Here is a 13,806-nt window from a genome sequence, read left to right as displayed (position 1 = left end):
TCGCTTAATAGGTAACACATGAACATCTCTGTGATAAATGTGACAATAAAATGTATGTACACGAATGTATCTCGGTGCTCACCTCAATTTCTGCTGAGGTAAGTATAGAGCCACGCGCGCAGGCTTGCGTGTCTGTCACGCATATGCGTGCGGAAGCCGAGCGGAGCATGTATTTCCTGCCCTCGGAAGGCGTACGCATCTCCTTGAGCGGTGAAAGGGTTCGACCCTTTCGACACGTTTCTGCCAGCCGTGTCTCGTAAAACCCTTTGAGTAATTATCGTACCGATGGTCAGTGATTGCTCGATTTAACCGCGACGGAGGAAACACGTGCTGCACCACTCGGATCTGATCAAATCAACGATATTCACAAGGCCGGAAATTAATTCCGCAATTATCGCGATCTTCCGCTAGCAAAAGTCAAACTGATATCTAACATACCGTTGATTTGTAAACCTATACTCATCGAACAAAATCTTAAACATTTGAGTAAATGTTTCATCTTTTTTTTTATCAAATTTGCTTATTAACGATATTTTGCCACAGCGCCGGGAAATATTTTTTATTCCATCACGGAGAAACTGAAGGTTGAAAAAATGTAGGTTGAGAGAAAATGTTTTTTTTTCCGAAATTTGACCCTATTACTTGCGAGAAATTTTAGATGTGTAACTGACTTCATAATAAATGTAGGCGCCTGACACGTGTCGGCCAAATGGTCATATGTCTTTTTGATAAACTATTGAATTCTACTGTTACACATCCATATTTCTTTTTTCGCCGTTCACGGCACACCCAGTAAATTTTCAGGACATGGCTTGTTTCAGCGAATTCATAGAAAATGACAAAAAAGTATTTGTGCCTATTTAGTTATTGATTTTAAGCTACCGATATTTTGTAAATTTGTTCTAAATATAAATTAAATAATCATTTATTACAAATTATATATATACATATATATATATATGCATATATATTTATTATAAATTAAGTTTGAAATATATTTTTTTAATAAAAACATACACACATACATACATTTCAATTTGTACGTATATAAATATTTATTTGGTATAAGGAAACATTTATTTGTAAATAAATATCGAAATAAATATTGTAAAATTACTTTTTATTTATGCGTAAAATTGTTAAATTTTATTATTTATATCGTTGACCGTTGGGAATTCGCCAAGAGTTGAAACAGTGGCACCAGCAGTTTTAAATAAAAGTGCCGACGATTACTGTTCTGCCGTCTCCACACAGAAGCAGAAGGAATACATAATTCCTTCGTACCTGATCCGTACATTCATTCACGTTTCGATGTGTCTCTCTCCCGTTCATCTCTTCTCGTGATTCTTCGGTGGATTTGAATTTCCAATCAAGATTCCGTGTCCCTCCTGACACGGCAAACATTCGTGCTTAGCGTTGCCTCGCAAATCGAATCTCTTTGGATGGCAAATCTGTTGGAGTAGGAATACACACAGTATCGAGCAGCAACGTTTTTTTAGCATTCTTATATTTTTATATGTTATCTGTTTAGACAATTATAAAGAAATAAAAACCAATAGTTTACATATTCATGGATTTTATATAAAATTTTTATATAAAATCTAAAAACGAATCTAATCCCATTTTTACATTTTGCGAAGGTATTTGTTCAATTTACAATAAAATGTTTTACATCAAAGTAAAAGGCTTCTGGAAATCCTCATAGACGTAAATTTGCAAATATTTTGTAACAAATGACTTGTACCAATAATTTATGTTGAAAGAAAATATAATCTACTATGCCAGTTTAGGATTCAATTTCTTAGATTTCTTTTTGATTATGTTTTGCGAAATATTAATTATTTTAAAATATGAAACAATATTATAAAATCTGCTGTACTGATGGAAGACACTTTCTAGTTCGCTGTATTTTTAAAGTTTATTTTCGGCTTTTGTTCAAGTAATACTATTCAAGAAACGAAAACTGGTATGCCAGGATTGGTGGACTTTCTAAAGATTACTAAGGAATGAACAAGCTGTACGAAACTCGTTCCCCGTCGGTAAAGTCGCGATATGTAAAAGAGGTTCAAGGTTGTTTAACCGCGAGTGAAAGCCGCGAGTCTCCGGAGTCTCGCGGCGAGCGCGGAGCTCAATGTCTCATGGTGCTCCTTGCAAACACGTACGACCGCGTATTCCGGAGCGAAACGTCGCTGCGCAGTCTCGCCGCAGAGGATCGTCGGAACTGGCCTTCGTGTTCGTAAGTGCTACTTCACGGTTCCCCGCATGCGGTTTCACGAAAGAAGAAGCGGTTCCTCGTAGAATTAGGCCTCGGGAGCGACACTACAGCGCAAAGAATCTCGGCGATAATGGTGCTTACGTAAGAGCAAAAATGCATGATCGTTATGCCGTTGGCATCGTTTATCGGTAAACAACATTGATAGACGCGCGTTGTGCCGCGTCGATAATTGGTATTTGAAATGTGCTCAAATAAATATGCGCGTGCGAATGTAATTTTTTGTTCCGGCACAGCTTGAACTCTCTTTATTTCACTTTTTCTATCTTTTAAACAAAAATGGAAACGGGAAAATTAAACACGTTGACAGAAAAGGATACTTGATTCAAATAAATAGTTATTTGAATAATAGTAATAACAAATTAAAAAAAAATATTAATTTTAAATAAGTAATATTTTCTACAATTTAGAAAATGTCATTTGTTTAAAATAAATATTACTGATTTTTTAGTCAAGTATTCTTTTCTGTCAGCGTACATATTATTCTATTGTCATATTAAGTAGGTCTAAATTTTCTCTAAGCCTATATCTGCCAATATCAATGTTACGATTACTTTTACGACGTAATGACGGCGTAATTTTGCAGATAAATAATCAAAGATCAATCTTTCGGATATAAATCAAAACTGAACGCTGCTTCTTGAAGTTTCAAACGTTTTTGACGAAGAAAATGACGTAATGTACAGCCGCGATTGTATTATCCGTATTTATAATTACCCTTTTAAATTTATGCATTTTCTCGCACAATAATCTTTGCTCTGCGGACGGCTAAGCGCGCGGAGCAGAATTAAATCGCATTCTAAACTTAATATCGAGGAAAAAAAAAGAGTTTTGCTTCATATCCTTCCGGTTTGGTCTAGTTCAGCTCGAAGGAACGAGTAACGTCATTTATTTCCACGTACGTTAGAGAAGAGATTTCCCGCAACGCAATCTCTCGCGATAATATCTCGCTCTCCCGACATCGCAACTCCATATAATTCTCGCGGTCTCGAAGAAGCCTTTTAAATTCGACTCGACAGTATTTTCATCAGCTCGAAAAAGAATGGGACGTGAAATGAATGATACCGAGACTCCAAGGGGAGACACGGTACGATTTTAGTTCCTTCGCGAGACGGGGCGAAACGGGACGCGAGGGTGAATCTCGCGAGCCGCAACTGCGCAATGGTGCGAATTGCGCGTTTTATCAGGAGGGTGCCGGCTCGGGAGTACGGCGAGTACGCAGTCGCACGGGATTCCCCGGGAATCGGGTCTTTCCGGGTCTGCGACACGGTTTTCCCTTTACTCGGTTCACTTTGGCGCCCGTGGTAGTCGACGACGCGACGGCGACGATCACGGACTAAGCTCGCTTCGCTCTCGCAACAGGTGACACGGAATCTCGGGACCCCGCGGACATCGGATTCAAGAGGCTCACGAGAGAGATCTTCGAGGAGCACGGGCCACGGCGAGGACGACCCTTTTTCCGCGTGCAAACGCCCTCGTGGGATCACTGGAGGATAACCGGGTGGGAAGGGAGAGCGGGTTTCGGAAAGAGTCGCAGCAGAATGAGTGTCGAGGACGCCATCAATTACTCGCCCAGCGAGGAGGAGGACTATTACGCTCTGTTGTCCTGCGACGAATCTTCCACGGTGAGGCCTACTTAGCAAGTTAAGCGAACTTTTGCGTCTTACGAATTGAAGTCTATGTGTTCCCGTTATGGACTGATCGTTGAATGGCTATTCGCTGCGATAGTGTAGCAGATTTGAATTTTACGCCTTGCTGACGTCCGATACATATTCATAAATTACAAAAAAGTAAAACTTAATAAACAGAATCACTCAAGATGTGGCAGGATGGCGAAAAGGTCAAAGCACGAGAGAGTTGAAGAATCTTTTTATCTTTCTGTTGGTCCTGTAGATCAATCACGAGTTAAATCTGCGTATTTTGTTTGATTTGCTGTCTCGCGAGAAATGTTCGCTTCTGAACCATTCGGGCCACGTTGTGGCTGGAACGTGGAGTTTTGGATAATTAGGTCAAATTAATTTTTTCTGTTTGCTTTCTTATGTATTAATTTACAGGAAGTTTACTTTAAATTAATTAAGTATCTGTCAATATCAGTGTATTTAGACTTCAACAACTGTGCTGTTTAAAAAAAAAAGATTGTTTTAAATGAAGTGTCGTTCAAATAGAGAGTCGAAGTTATAACTTTTACATCCTAATTCATTACGAAATGAACGCAATATTACTTCTGCCTATTAAATCGCACATCGTAATGTAGGCGTCGCCCAATCATTTTATGCCCGAAATATTCGTGTCGTGAAATAAGTCCATCGGGAAAATTGTATTTACAAGGTAGAAGATATCATTTATTAAAATTGATAACATAGTTGAAATTATTTAATTAATAAATTAATAAATTTAATTAAAGCTGAAATATAATACAAGCAAATGTCAAGATTTAGATTATCACTCACCGATTTAGTATCTTAATTGTCTCAACACAGATAGAAAATTACAATAGGTGATAAAATAATTAATTTTAATTTAAAATATTGTTAAATATTGTTTTGCAATATTAAATTTATTTATATCAATAGAAATTTAACTTTTAATTATAATAATTACAATTTATCTATTTATATATTAGACTACAAATATTATTACAGCTCCATTCATTAAATTTTAATATCATTACATACAAAAGGCGAAATTCACAAATAATAAACTGTGAAAATTTTAACTGTGTTTACCACCATAAGCGCATTTACCGATATACATATACAAAACTAATTTTCTACATCTGTATTGAGATGATTAAATTAAACGTTGCCTCCGTAATAATTAGATCCCAGAAGGGGAAATTGCAATTTAAACTCTCCATTAATTGAATTCTCGATCGACACAATTAGGTGTAGTCTCATCTGCTCTTAGTTTACGGTATGCGAAGTTGAACACAATAATATTCGTGTTGAAATCAAATTACATCTTCGTGCCACATTGAGCATGAGATTATCTTGATAAGTTTAAACACCATCGTTATTTTATGTATGTATGTTGTTTCTTGCAATAAATTATAATAAAGGGGTGTACAAGAAAATTGTATTTATCGTGATATCACTAACACTATTCGAGCGTATCGAAAACAATTGTAAATTGTAAGACATTCGCGCGTGACACTGGTACTTATGCGACTGTGCACTTTTTATCAGCAATACGTAAATAGATATCGAAAAGTGCAATAGAAAAACACGATGGAAAGGTCGTTTGCTTTTCAACTTCAGCTTACCAGTTTTGTTATCTCGCTGGAGAATTTTCGATAAGAATTCCAATTCCGCTCGATATATTGCGTTAGCGTGTTTGTGACATGTCGTTTTTATCAGCGGGACGTATACGTGACAGCTGAGATATCGAGACAATCCGTGTATGTAGAAACCAATTAAATATGAAAGTTATTACTTGCAACTGAAATGATTAGATTTAAAAGTATCGATATTGTGGCCCGTTCTTCCTTCGTAAAAGTTTTATAAGAAATCGAATGATTCTGTTTATTTCAATGAATTTAATACGTTTCGCACCTTTCTTTGTTTTTACATTTTTACATTTAATTGCACAATGCGTATTTAAATTGAAAACAGGGAACAACAGGCAAATACATAATCTCGAAATAAAAATAGATTAATCTCCATTTTCGCATTCGAATGATGTAGACAGCATTTTATTTAATTTTGAAAATCAGGTCGAGCAGATTACAGCGGAATATAAGGTATTAGCTCTTCAGTATCATCCGGATAAAAACGAAGGTGACAAGGAGGCCGAAAAGAAATTTCAACAACTACAGGTACGCTCCTTTTATATAGGCGAAAGTTAATTAATTTTAATTGATTAGTAGTCGAGTCAATTTCGCTTTGAGCGTGCAAGCAGAGAAAGAGAGAGAGAGCGGACTTTGATGTTTTGTTTATATCGTAGTACGCAAAAGAGGTTCTATGCGATCCCGAAAAGAGAAGCAACTACGACAAATGGCGGAATAGTGGTATCAAGATCAGTTACAAACAATGGCTCGGCATGAAGGAGCATGTACAGCAGGTAAGGCGCAATAATTGATGCAGCTATTGCTTTGAACGATAATCTGAAGTTTTAACATGGTAATTTTTTTCTTTTAACGTTGGAAAAAGTTAATTTTTTTGCATACGCTGTGTCGGTAATAGTGAAACGAGCTTGTAAAACGTATCGGTAGTTCTTTCTTGCAAATTCATAACTTTAAACAGTTGTTATAAAACATTTGTTTAAAATGCAAAACAGTTGTAAATTATATTAAATAATTATTTATATTAATTAAAAAGAAGATTTTTGAACGTATTTTCAAAATCCTTTTATATGACCGCAATTAATTTATCTCGACGGAAGAGGTGAGATACGAATTTTCAAACTCTTCCTGACCGTTTTTTCTTCAAACTGTAGATTGTTTTATCAATTTTGAACACATCCTCTCAAAAAAGGATTTTGATACCAAGACAAAAAATATTCTTGATATATTTAATCTTATTACAACTCCATGTAGTATAAAAATAAAACAAGATTAAGATTCAATCAGAAATTTCTATCTTTAGATCGGCCTATTCTTAAATTTAGAATATCATAAGATTGTCACAAATTTACTAAATCATTCTAAGAAAATTAATAAGATAGCATCAAAAATTATTTTATTTTAGATTTAAGAACTTTCCATTTAAGAATAAAATATTCCTTCTTTGATAATAAATCAGATTGGCTCCTTATCGATCCTATTTTATGACAGATCGAAGAGTAATAGCATTAGATCCATAAATCTTTAGGTGCACAGATTCTCTTTCACTGAAAATAGGACCGGAGCAGGAGTAGCGATAAGGTTCCAAAGGGCCTTTAATTTTCATATCCCATGTCATGTCTTGCGAAGCTAATCAGGTGTTCTTCTGTTCACAGACCATGCATTGGAGCACGCCGAAGACAAAGGACAGAATGTTGCCAGATACGACTGAAGAGGCAGGTGGTTCACCGGCTCACCTCAAAGGTCATCCTACAAACGCACACAGGAGGGCTTCGGAGGGTGGTGCTGGTCTGTACTACCGTTCGGGCCATGGGGTCCCGTTCTATCAGGAATCCAACGAGGTCGTCAGTAAGTTTCGCAATTATGAGATTTAAAAGGTCCCCCAACGTAATTCTCATCGGAACCGACTCCATTGTACCGGATGCCCTTACGACAACAGGACAAACATGTTGCATTAGACAAATATCTACCTGTATATGAGTGTACAGGACGTTGGTCGGATCGCGTTGGCATGTACGTACTTCATAAGATGAGTTGAAAGAGAGAGAGAGAGAGACACATGAGTTTCATCGGTCATCATCGAGCAATTCGTTATGTTTCTATCTCGTTTACGTGTGATTTTCAAGAGATTTTTGTCGCTGTTCACCTTATGTGAAGCTGCGCACATGACGGTCTTATCATTAATGGTGTAGAACGTTCATCGAAACGATCGAATAATCGTAGATGTTTTCAAAGACTTCACGAAAATGATAAACGTTTGCGTTTACGGTTTTCTATCTTGGACAGGTTCTCCGCGGATTATTTTTTTCGTCGCTTTCAGAACGCGCGCGCCAACTCGATCCAACAAATCGCCCTGGTACACGTGTACGTGCTCGCAGTCGCGCGTACGTATCGCCTTCAGATTTATATTTTGTTATACTATACTAAGCACGACGAGAGGAAAGGGTAGAAGAACGTGGGAGGAGGACGTTTGGTATTATCATTTAAACTCCCTTTCTGAGGTCCCTCCCGATTAAAAACGTCCGACTGTCCGGTCGCGAATACATTATAAGTCGAGTCTCTCTCGATCGCGCATTTCTGTGTGTGTGTCTCTTGATCTTACGAGATGTTTAGCGGCAGAAGTTAAACGATGTAGTGTCAAGGACAGTCTAGTTTTATCTGTGATCCCGCGAATGCATTTTCCGCTAGTGATTAATTGGTCGTTTCAATCGTAAATATACTGGAAGGAAATACTCAAGTGTCTGCTAAAGGGAAACCTTTCCTTTTGTGAATCCATTCCACTCACGAGAAACGGAATTTCGTCGTTACGATTATCAGCACTTCGAGTATTAATCGATTTTCGTCGTCCAAAGTCAGATAACTGACCGTGACTTTTGATGTGTAACTTTCGTCTTTGTGTGGAGATATTGATTTTAAACGTCCTGTATTTCTAAACTGCGGTTGCAAAATTGGACGACGGAATTGCAAAATGGATTGAACTGAAGTCAACCGGACCACAAATGTTGCAAACGTCGATCTTGCTAGATACGATGTTTTAAATGAAGAGAACGTAACTAAATATATAGCTCTCTATCAAAATGTAAAATAAAGAGTATATAAAAGTAGTAGAATAGTTTATATGAAATTGTTATATCTCTCTAAAGTATATAATGTCTATATTATTATATATTTTGTCGAGTAAATGTTGCTACTGGTTCCGTAACTATTCTATAGGCATTGACGTTTCCAACATTTGTCTCCGGGGACCCCTTTGTTCTCTCCTCTTTTCTATTCGATCGACCATCATCGCTGCAAAATTAATTCAGGGATTCAATTCCACGAAACGCTGGGGTTAAAGCTTTTGTGGGATAAAGCTTAAGTATTTCTTTCCGTAAATGGAACAGATCGACGATGGCGCACTTGTACCTGTGTCCGATGCCAAATGCAAGATACGTCATTCTCCTCCGACGACAATTGCGACGGCTCTTCTCCGTTACGTTAAGTGACGTCACGCGCGTGCGGATTATCCAAGTTTTACTTCTTTTATAGAAGAGAGTTGAAAACCGGCGGCGGTCATTTCGGCGAACTCATTTTTCGACGCTGTAAGAACACAAAAGGATCATTTGCAAAGAGCAAAAAAAGAATGTTGTTACTATTACGGGTTCGCAGCATCGAGACGTGAACTCGTCTGAAATTATTTGAACCGCGTGCTAAAAGAAATGATAAAGCTCTCGGTGGATTCTCGCAGCATTGCGCATCGCACTTTTACATTCCGACGGATTTGCGTCCTCTCTTCACGTTCGACGCAGCTGTCGAGACAATTCGTCGTCGGTGAATTGCGTTTGGCATATAATTGAGAATGCCTATTTATAACCGATAATTAATAATAACTTAGTGACAGTTTAATCCTGGATGTGTCGATGTGTATAATCTTATGATAAGCGTTCTCTCGCGGGGAGCTCGTCCCTCGTTTACATACATTAATGATGACGTCGTTCATGCCTTCCAATTTAGGTGTTTTCCTAGTCGAACGCGTTGTATCTAGATATCCACATATCAGGGCTACGTGTTTGATAGCTCGGGATCATTAAATTTGAGACACGTGTGAAAGATGAGACACAAAGTTAAACATAAATGCGACGTTAAGTCAACCGATAAAAGTACAGCTTGGCGGGAGTGTCTAAATATAATGTGTTCGATCTGGAAACGATTAAATGGAACTGCAAGCATTGATGACGTCTTGCCTGAATTGAATCGATCTTCAACCTCACGAAAATAAAATGTGATCTCCCGCACCCTTTATCGAATTTCAAAACATATCACCGGTAGGTCCATTTCGCCTTCCTGTTTTATTTTCGAGTTTCGACGAAGAGAGGTACATTATTCATGCAGCGTGAGATAGGAGGATATAAGCGGGGTAATAATTGAAGTCGTTGGGTAAAACGAGAGCCAATCTTGGCACCTACACAGACGCAATAAAAATGGCTAATAAACGGCTAGTAAATGCCAATGAAGAGAGAGAGAGAGAGAGAGAGAGAGAGAGAGAGAGAGAGAGAGAGAGAGAGGCAAGATCAATATTACCAACTCCGGTGAGTCCAATGACATTTTTCTGCCTTAATTTTAGACTATCAGGTTAATTCTTTTTTTGTATAAAGGATAGATTCTTTTGACGGGAAAGAATATATACGTCGCTTTGATGATATAATTAAACACTTTTTCTTCTGTATAAATCTTCTCCCTGGTTGAGTGAAATAACGCAGTGATTTCTCGATGATAAATTTAAGCTATCGAAAAGTCATTTATACCTGCTCCAGGGGTTTCAATTTCCCTAAACGTTACGAAGAATCCTCCGACGTTGACTGCAATCATCCGTTTTTTTAATGTCACGAATACTCGGAGCCAATAAGGAATCAAGTCGTCGTTTGTTTATATCGTCGAATGCACAGTGTCGAGTCGCTTGTCATTCCAATTGAACGCTTCCTAAAAAGGATATTTTCAGAATTGACCCGTAGGAAAAGAAACACACAATGGCGAAAAAGAGAAAACGAATAAAAATAACGTGAGTTACCATGAGAAAAGAAAATGTGGTACAAGAAATGTGAAATTGTCCAACTTACATATGCGACGGACATTTTTCGAAACGACGGGTCGCCGCGGGGTCGAAAAGCCCTTTCTCTCTTTTTTTTTTTTTTACTATCGCTCCCATTCTTTTCTCGCCTTCTTAGATTCTTTGTTGAGAGACCCGAAGAAAATATCTTGCTGCTCGACTTGGCTCCCTATCGGGTCTGTGCAAGCTCGACGTTAGTGCGCGGTCAATCGAATTAGTCGAACATGTATAAGCGTCCGCTCACGCTTCGTGGGATTCGCCGCGCGATCGATCCTCTAGACGTATATACGAGACGGCGGATGCACAGCTACACTTAAAGGCATATCTGCGACAAGTGAATCGCGCCTGATTATGCTGCAAACCGACGACGCGGTAGCACGATCTATCGTGGGTCTGAATTCAAATATAGGTCGATTGTTACCGATGTCTTCGTTTTCGCAAGTTTGACCATCCCGCAAAAGGATTCTGCGTTATAGTTTGGACCTATATTTTTTTTTTAATACCTATATACTGTTTCTACTGAAATATATGAATTTAATAGTCTGTCGGAAACGTGCTTGTAATGGTTGACGATGTAACAGAAATATCTACCATGTGGACTTTTAATATTTCCAACCTTTCGCATTTTTTTACACAGATTGAATGGTGTTTTTCAGGAGATTTTCTCTCGCGATGAAATTGAGATTGAGGCTTTATTTGGATAAAACTGGGTAAAAGTCAGGCGAGAAAGGCGCAAAAAGTTTTAATCTCGCCGGGACAAAGTTTAGATTAGGTGAAACGGCACCGGCCAAGGGCGTTCATAAAATTCCTCCAGTCTACTTTGACTTATTTCCGAAGCTCCGAAGAATGTAGCAACTAAGTCAGTAAGAGTAAGATAAATGAGGAATTAAAAAAAAAAAAAAAGAAATTGTAGAGATGGAATACTATGCCTTCACTTGGCTGGTAATATCTTTCTGCGTATATGTTAGAGGAAAGTAGGAAGTATTACTATTTATTGGAAAAGTAGCATAATTTCGCGCGTACGTGCGTATGGAAGAGAACTAATATCCGAGTCTGAAATCTGACTCGTTATTCTCTCGTTTATTAAGCGAACAAGATTAATTATGAACTACGTTAGAACCAAATTGAATTAACGTTGATGCGAACGGATGAAGAGATCGTTATTATCTGATTCTAGAGATTGTTTAATATTATTTCATGAGGAAGCGTTATCAGACGGAAAGATTGCGGGGATCTTTTGCCCGTGAGAGTGTTTTCTAATACAAAACGAATTTCTAAGACAAGAGAATAGTGCGGCCGATTGTGCCCGTTGCTGTCGAAAGTCTATTGGACCATCCTGTACATGTATCTATATCTATATTTTTCTAGACGGGCCCGTGAATTTTTTGGCCTGTGAGACACGTTGTTTACATGACTATATCATACATACCTATTTGTCGTTTACGATTGACCTGTCGCAAGCGCCTGAGGGAAAGGTCGAAGTCTGTTCAAACGCCTATCAGTACGGTGCTCACGATCGAAGAGAATCCGATACGTACCTTTTACGTTACTACACGTGCGTTTACGATACCGTCATTGGAGAGAGACGGAACTTGCGCGTTCCCTTAAAAGGATAATAAGAGGGAAAGCTTATCCCTTCCCCCCTTCTTTAGAAGATTTTGCCTGATCAATTGAAGCCTTGAATTACAAACCATGCCAATTCCAATAAACAGATAATTAAGTATACCACCGAGCACATTTTTATCTAAGTGCATTTAGGTGACAGAATTTTTTATATATTATTATATTAAAGAATACCAAACCTCCGTGTTCTATGTTGTATAAAATGAATTTATGAAAGCAATGTCTGGATATTCTAAATCCTTCAATATTATTTATTATAATTTTTTGAAACCATTCTGAAATATTTATGATTTTTTAAGCATAATTTAGAATTAAAAATTTCTAATCAAATCACATCTTTTTAAAACAAAATATAAATTAGATATGTATCTTTTTTTAAAGATTTTGATACTTTTTGAACAATTGTTTAAATTACAATTCCAAGCATATCGTATATATCATGTTATTAAAAATTTCCTTGCTTTTGTAAATGTCAGGTTATTAGTGCCGCTTATTAATAGCCTTTTTTAACTCATTATATAACGTTAATTATGTTATACAACGTTTGTGCAGGGAAATCAATAGCTGTCTTTCGCTTCAATGTCTACAGCTAATGGTTATAGTTACCAAATGCTTTGAACAAATAATTACAAAAACATAAGATATAAATTGGAGTTTATATTAACAAAATAAACAGCGAATCTTTTTCTTTCTATGTATCGATAAATTGTCGATATGAAATTGATCTCACACTGAGATATTCAATTAATGTTACTAAATCTTTTAACTGTTATATAATAATTTTATGTTGATTATTGATTAAAAATTAGCAGTTATAAATTAGTAATGTATTTTTATTTACATATTAATCGACTGGTATATAATTGCGTGATGGCTACTATAATAATTATACAAATACATATATGCAGATACGGAAGTTGGAGTACAAATTATTAACTGAGAAAAAATTTGAATTTGTTAAAATAATTATTATTTTAAAGAAATATGATACTTTTAATATATTCTTAAAACATGAAATAGTTTAGTCAATCATGTTAAATATCACAACCTGTGCAACTTACTGATTGGTGAACAGTATTTTCGACTGTCCTTACGAGTTGTGCGAATTTTTTGAGTGCGTGACAGAGTGTGGATGAAATTATAGATTGTGTGTAAATGTCTAATATGCAGTTAAATGCGTAATCAAATACATATGTTGTATATTCGTCTCGCGCTGGTCGACGCGGCGATGTATTACTCGTATCAGTAAAAAAATCAATAAATAAATGTGTTTAATTATGAAATATATACCTGGATATTTACACTATAATAATTTTTAATTTTTATAATTTATATTTAACAGTACGTTTTGCGTAACACGAAATATTGCTGTACAGCAATATTTCGTTAGTTATCACAGTTATTATTAACAAATTGATATTTACATAATTATTAACCAACAATTCTTAATTATTTGGATTAATTTATAACACTGTGAAGTCAATATATGGTACGTATGTCGAATACCTTCCGTAGAAAATAAAGTAGCTGTGGATTGAAAATAAT

The 13,806-nt window shown here is 36.7% G+C and overlaps 1 protein-coding gene and 1 long non-coding RNA gene across 2 annotated transcripts; one reads left to right on the top strand and one right to left on the bottom strand.

Moving 5' to 3' along the window:
- Window positions 1-1,103: 1,103 nt before the first annotated feature.
- Window positions 1,104-3,320, bottom strand: LOC118644724. Its single transcript, XR_004962481.1, has 2 exons — window positions 2,990-3,320; window positions 1,104-1,451 (listed from the first exon to the last, which is right to left on the bottom strand). It is a non-coding gene; the product is annotated as an uncharacterized LOC118644724 (long non-coding RNA).
- On the top strand, window positions 2,218-13,548 carry LOC105830309 (J domain-containing protein). Its single transcript, XM_012669553.3, has 5 exons — window positions 2,218-2,236; window positions 3,635-3,897; window positions 5,985-6,086; window positions 6,215-6,331; window positions 7,208-13,548. The coding sequence occupies exons 2-5, from the start codon at window positions 3,814-3,816 to the stop codon at window positions 7,424-7,426; spliced, it is 522 nt and encodes a 173-aa protein (XP_012525007.1). The 5' UTR covers window positions 2,218-2,236; window positions 3,635-3,813; the 3' UTR covers window positions 7,427-13,548.
- The last annotated feature ends 258 nt before the right edge of the window (window positions 13,549-13,806 follow it).

The sequence above is a fragment of the Monomorium pharaonis genome, chromosome 3 (genome assembly GCF_013373865.1).
Source record: "Monomorium pharaonis isolate MP-MQ-018 chromosome 3, ASM1337386v2, whole genome shotgun sequence".
In the NCBI taxonomy this organism is placed as follows: domain Eukaryota; kingdom Metazoa; phylum Arthropoda; class Insecta; order Hymenoptera; family Formicidae; genus Monomorium; species Monomorium pharaonis.
Note: the sequence above shows the minus strand (reverse complement) of the source record. Positions and strands in the feature narration are given on the sequence as shown.

What these genes read in the sequence shown, in the direction of transcription:
- LOC105830309 (XM_012669553.3), top strand. Translation starts at nt 3,814, where the DNA reads ATGAGTGTCGAGGACGCCATCAATTACTCGCCCAGCGAGGAGGAGGAC. An exon ending in AGAAATTTCAACAACTACAG is followed by an intron (nt 6,087 to 6,214) that starts GTACGCTCCTTT and finishes TTTATATCGTAG; the next exon opens with TACGCAAAAGAGGTTCTATG. An exon ending in TGAAGGAGCATGTACAGCAG is followed by an intron (nt 6,332 to 7,207) that starts GTAAGGCGCAAT and finishes TTCTGTTCACAG; the next exon opens with ACCATGCATTGGAGCACGCC.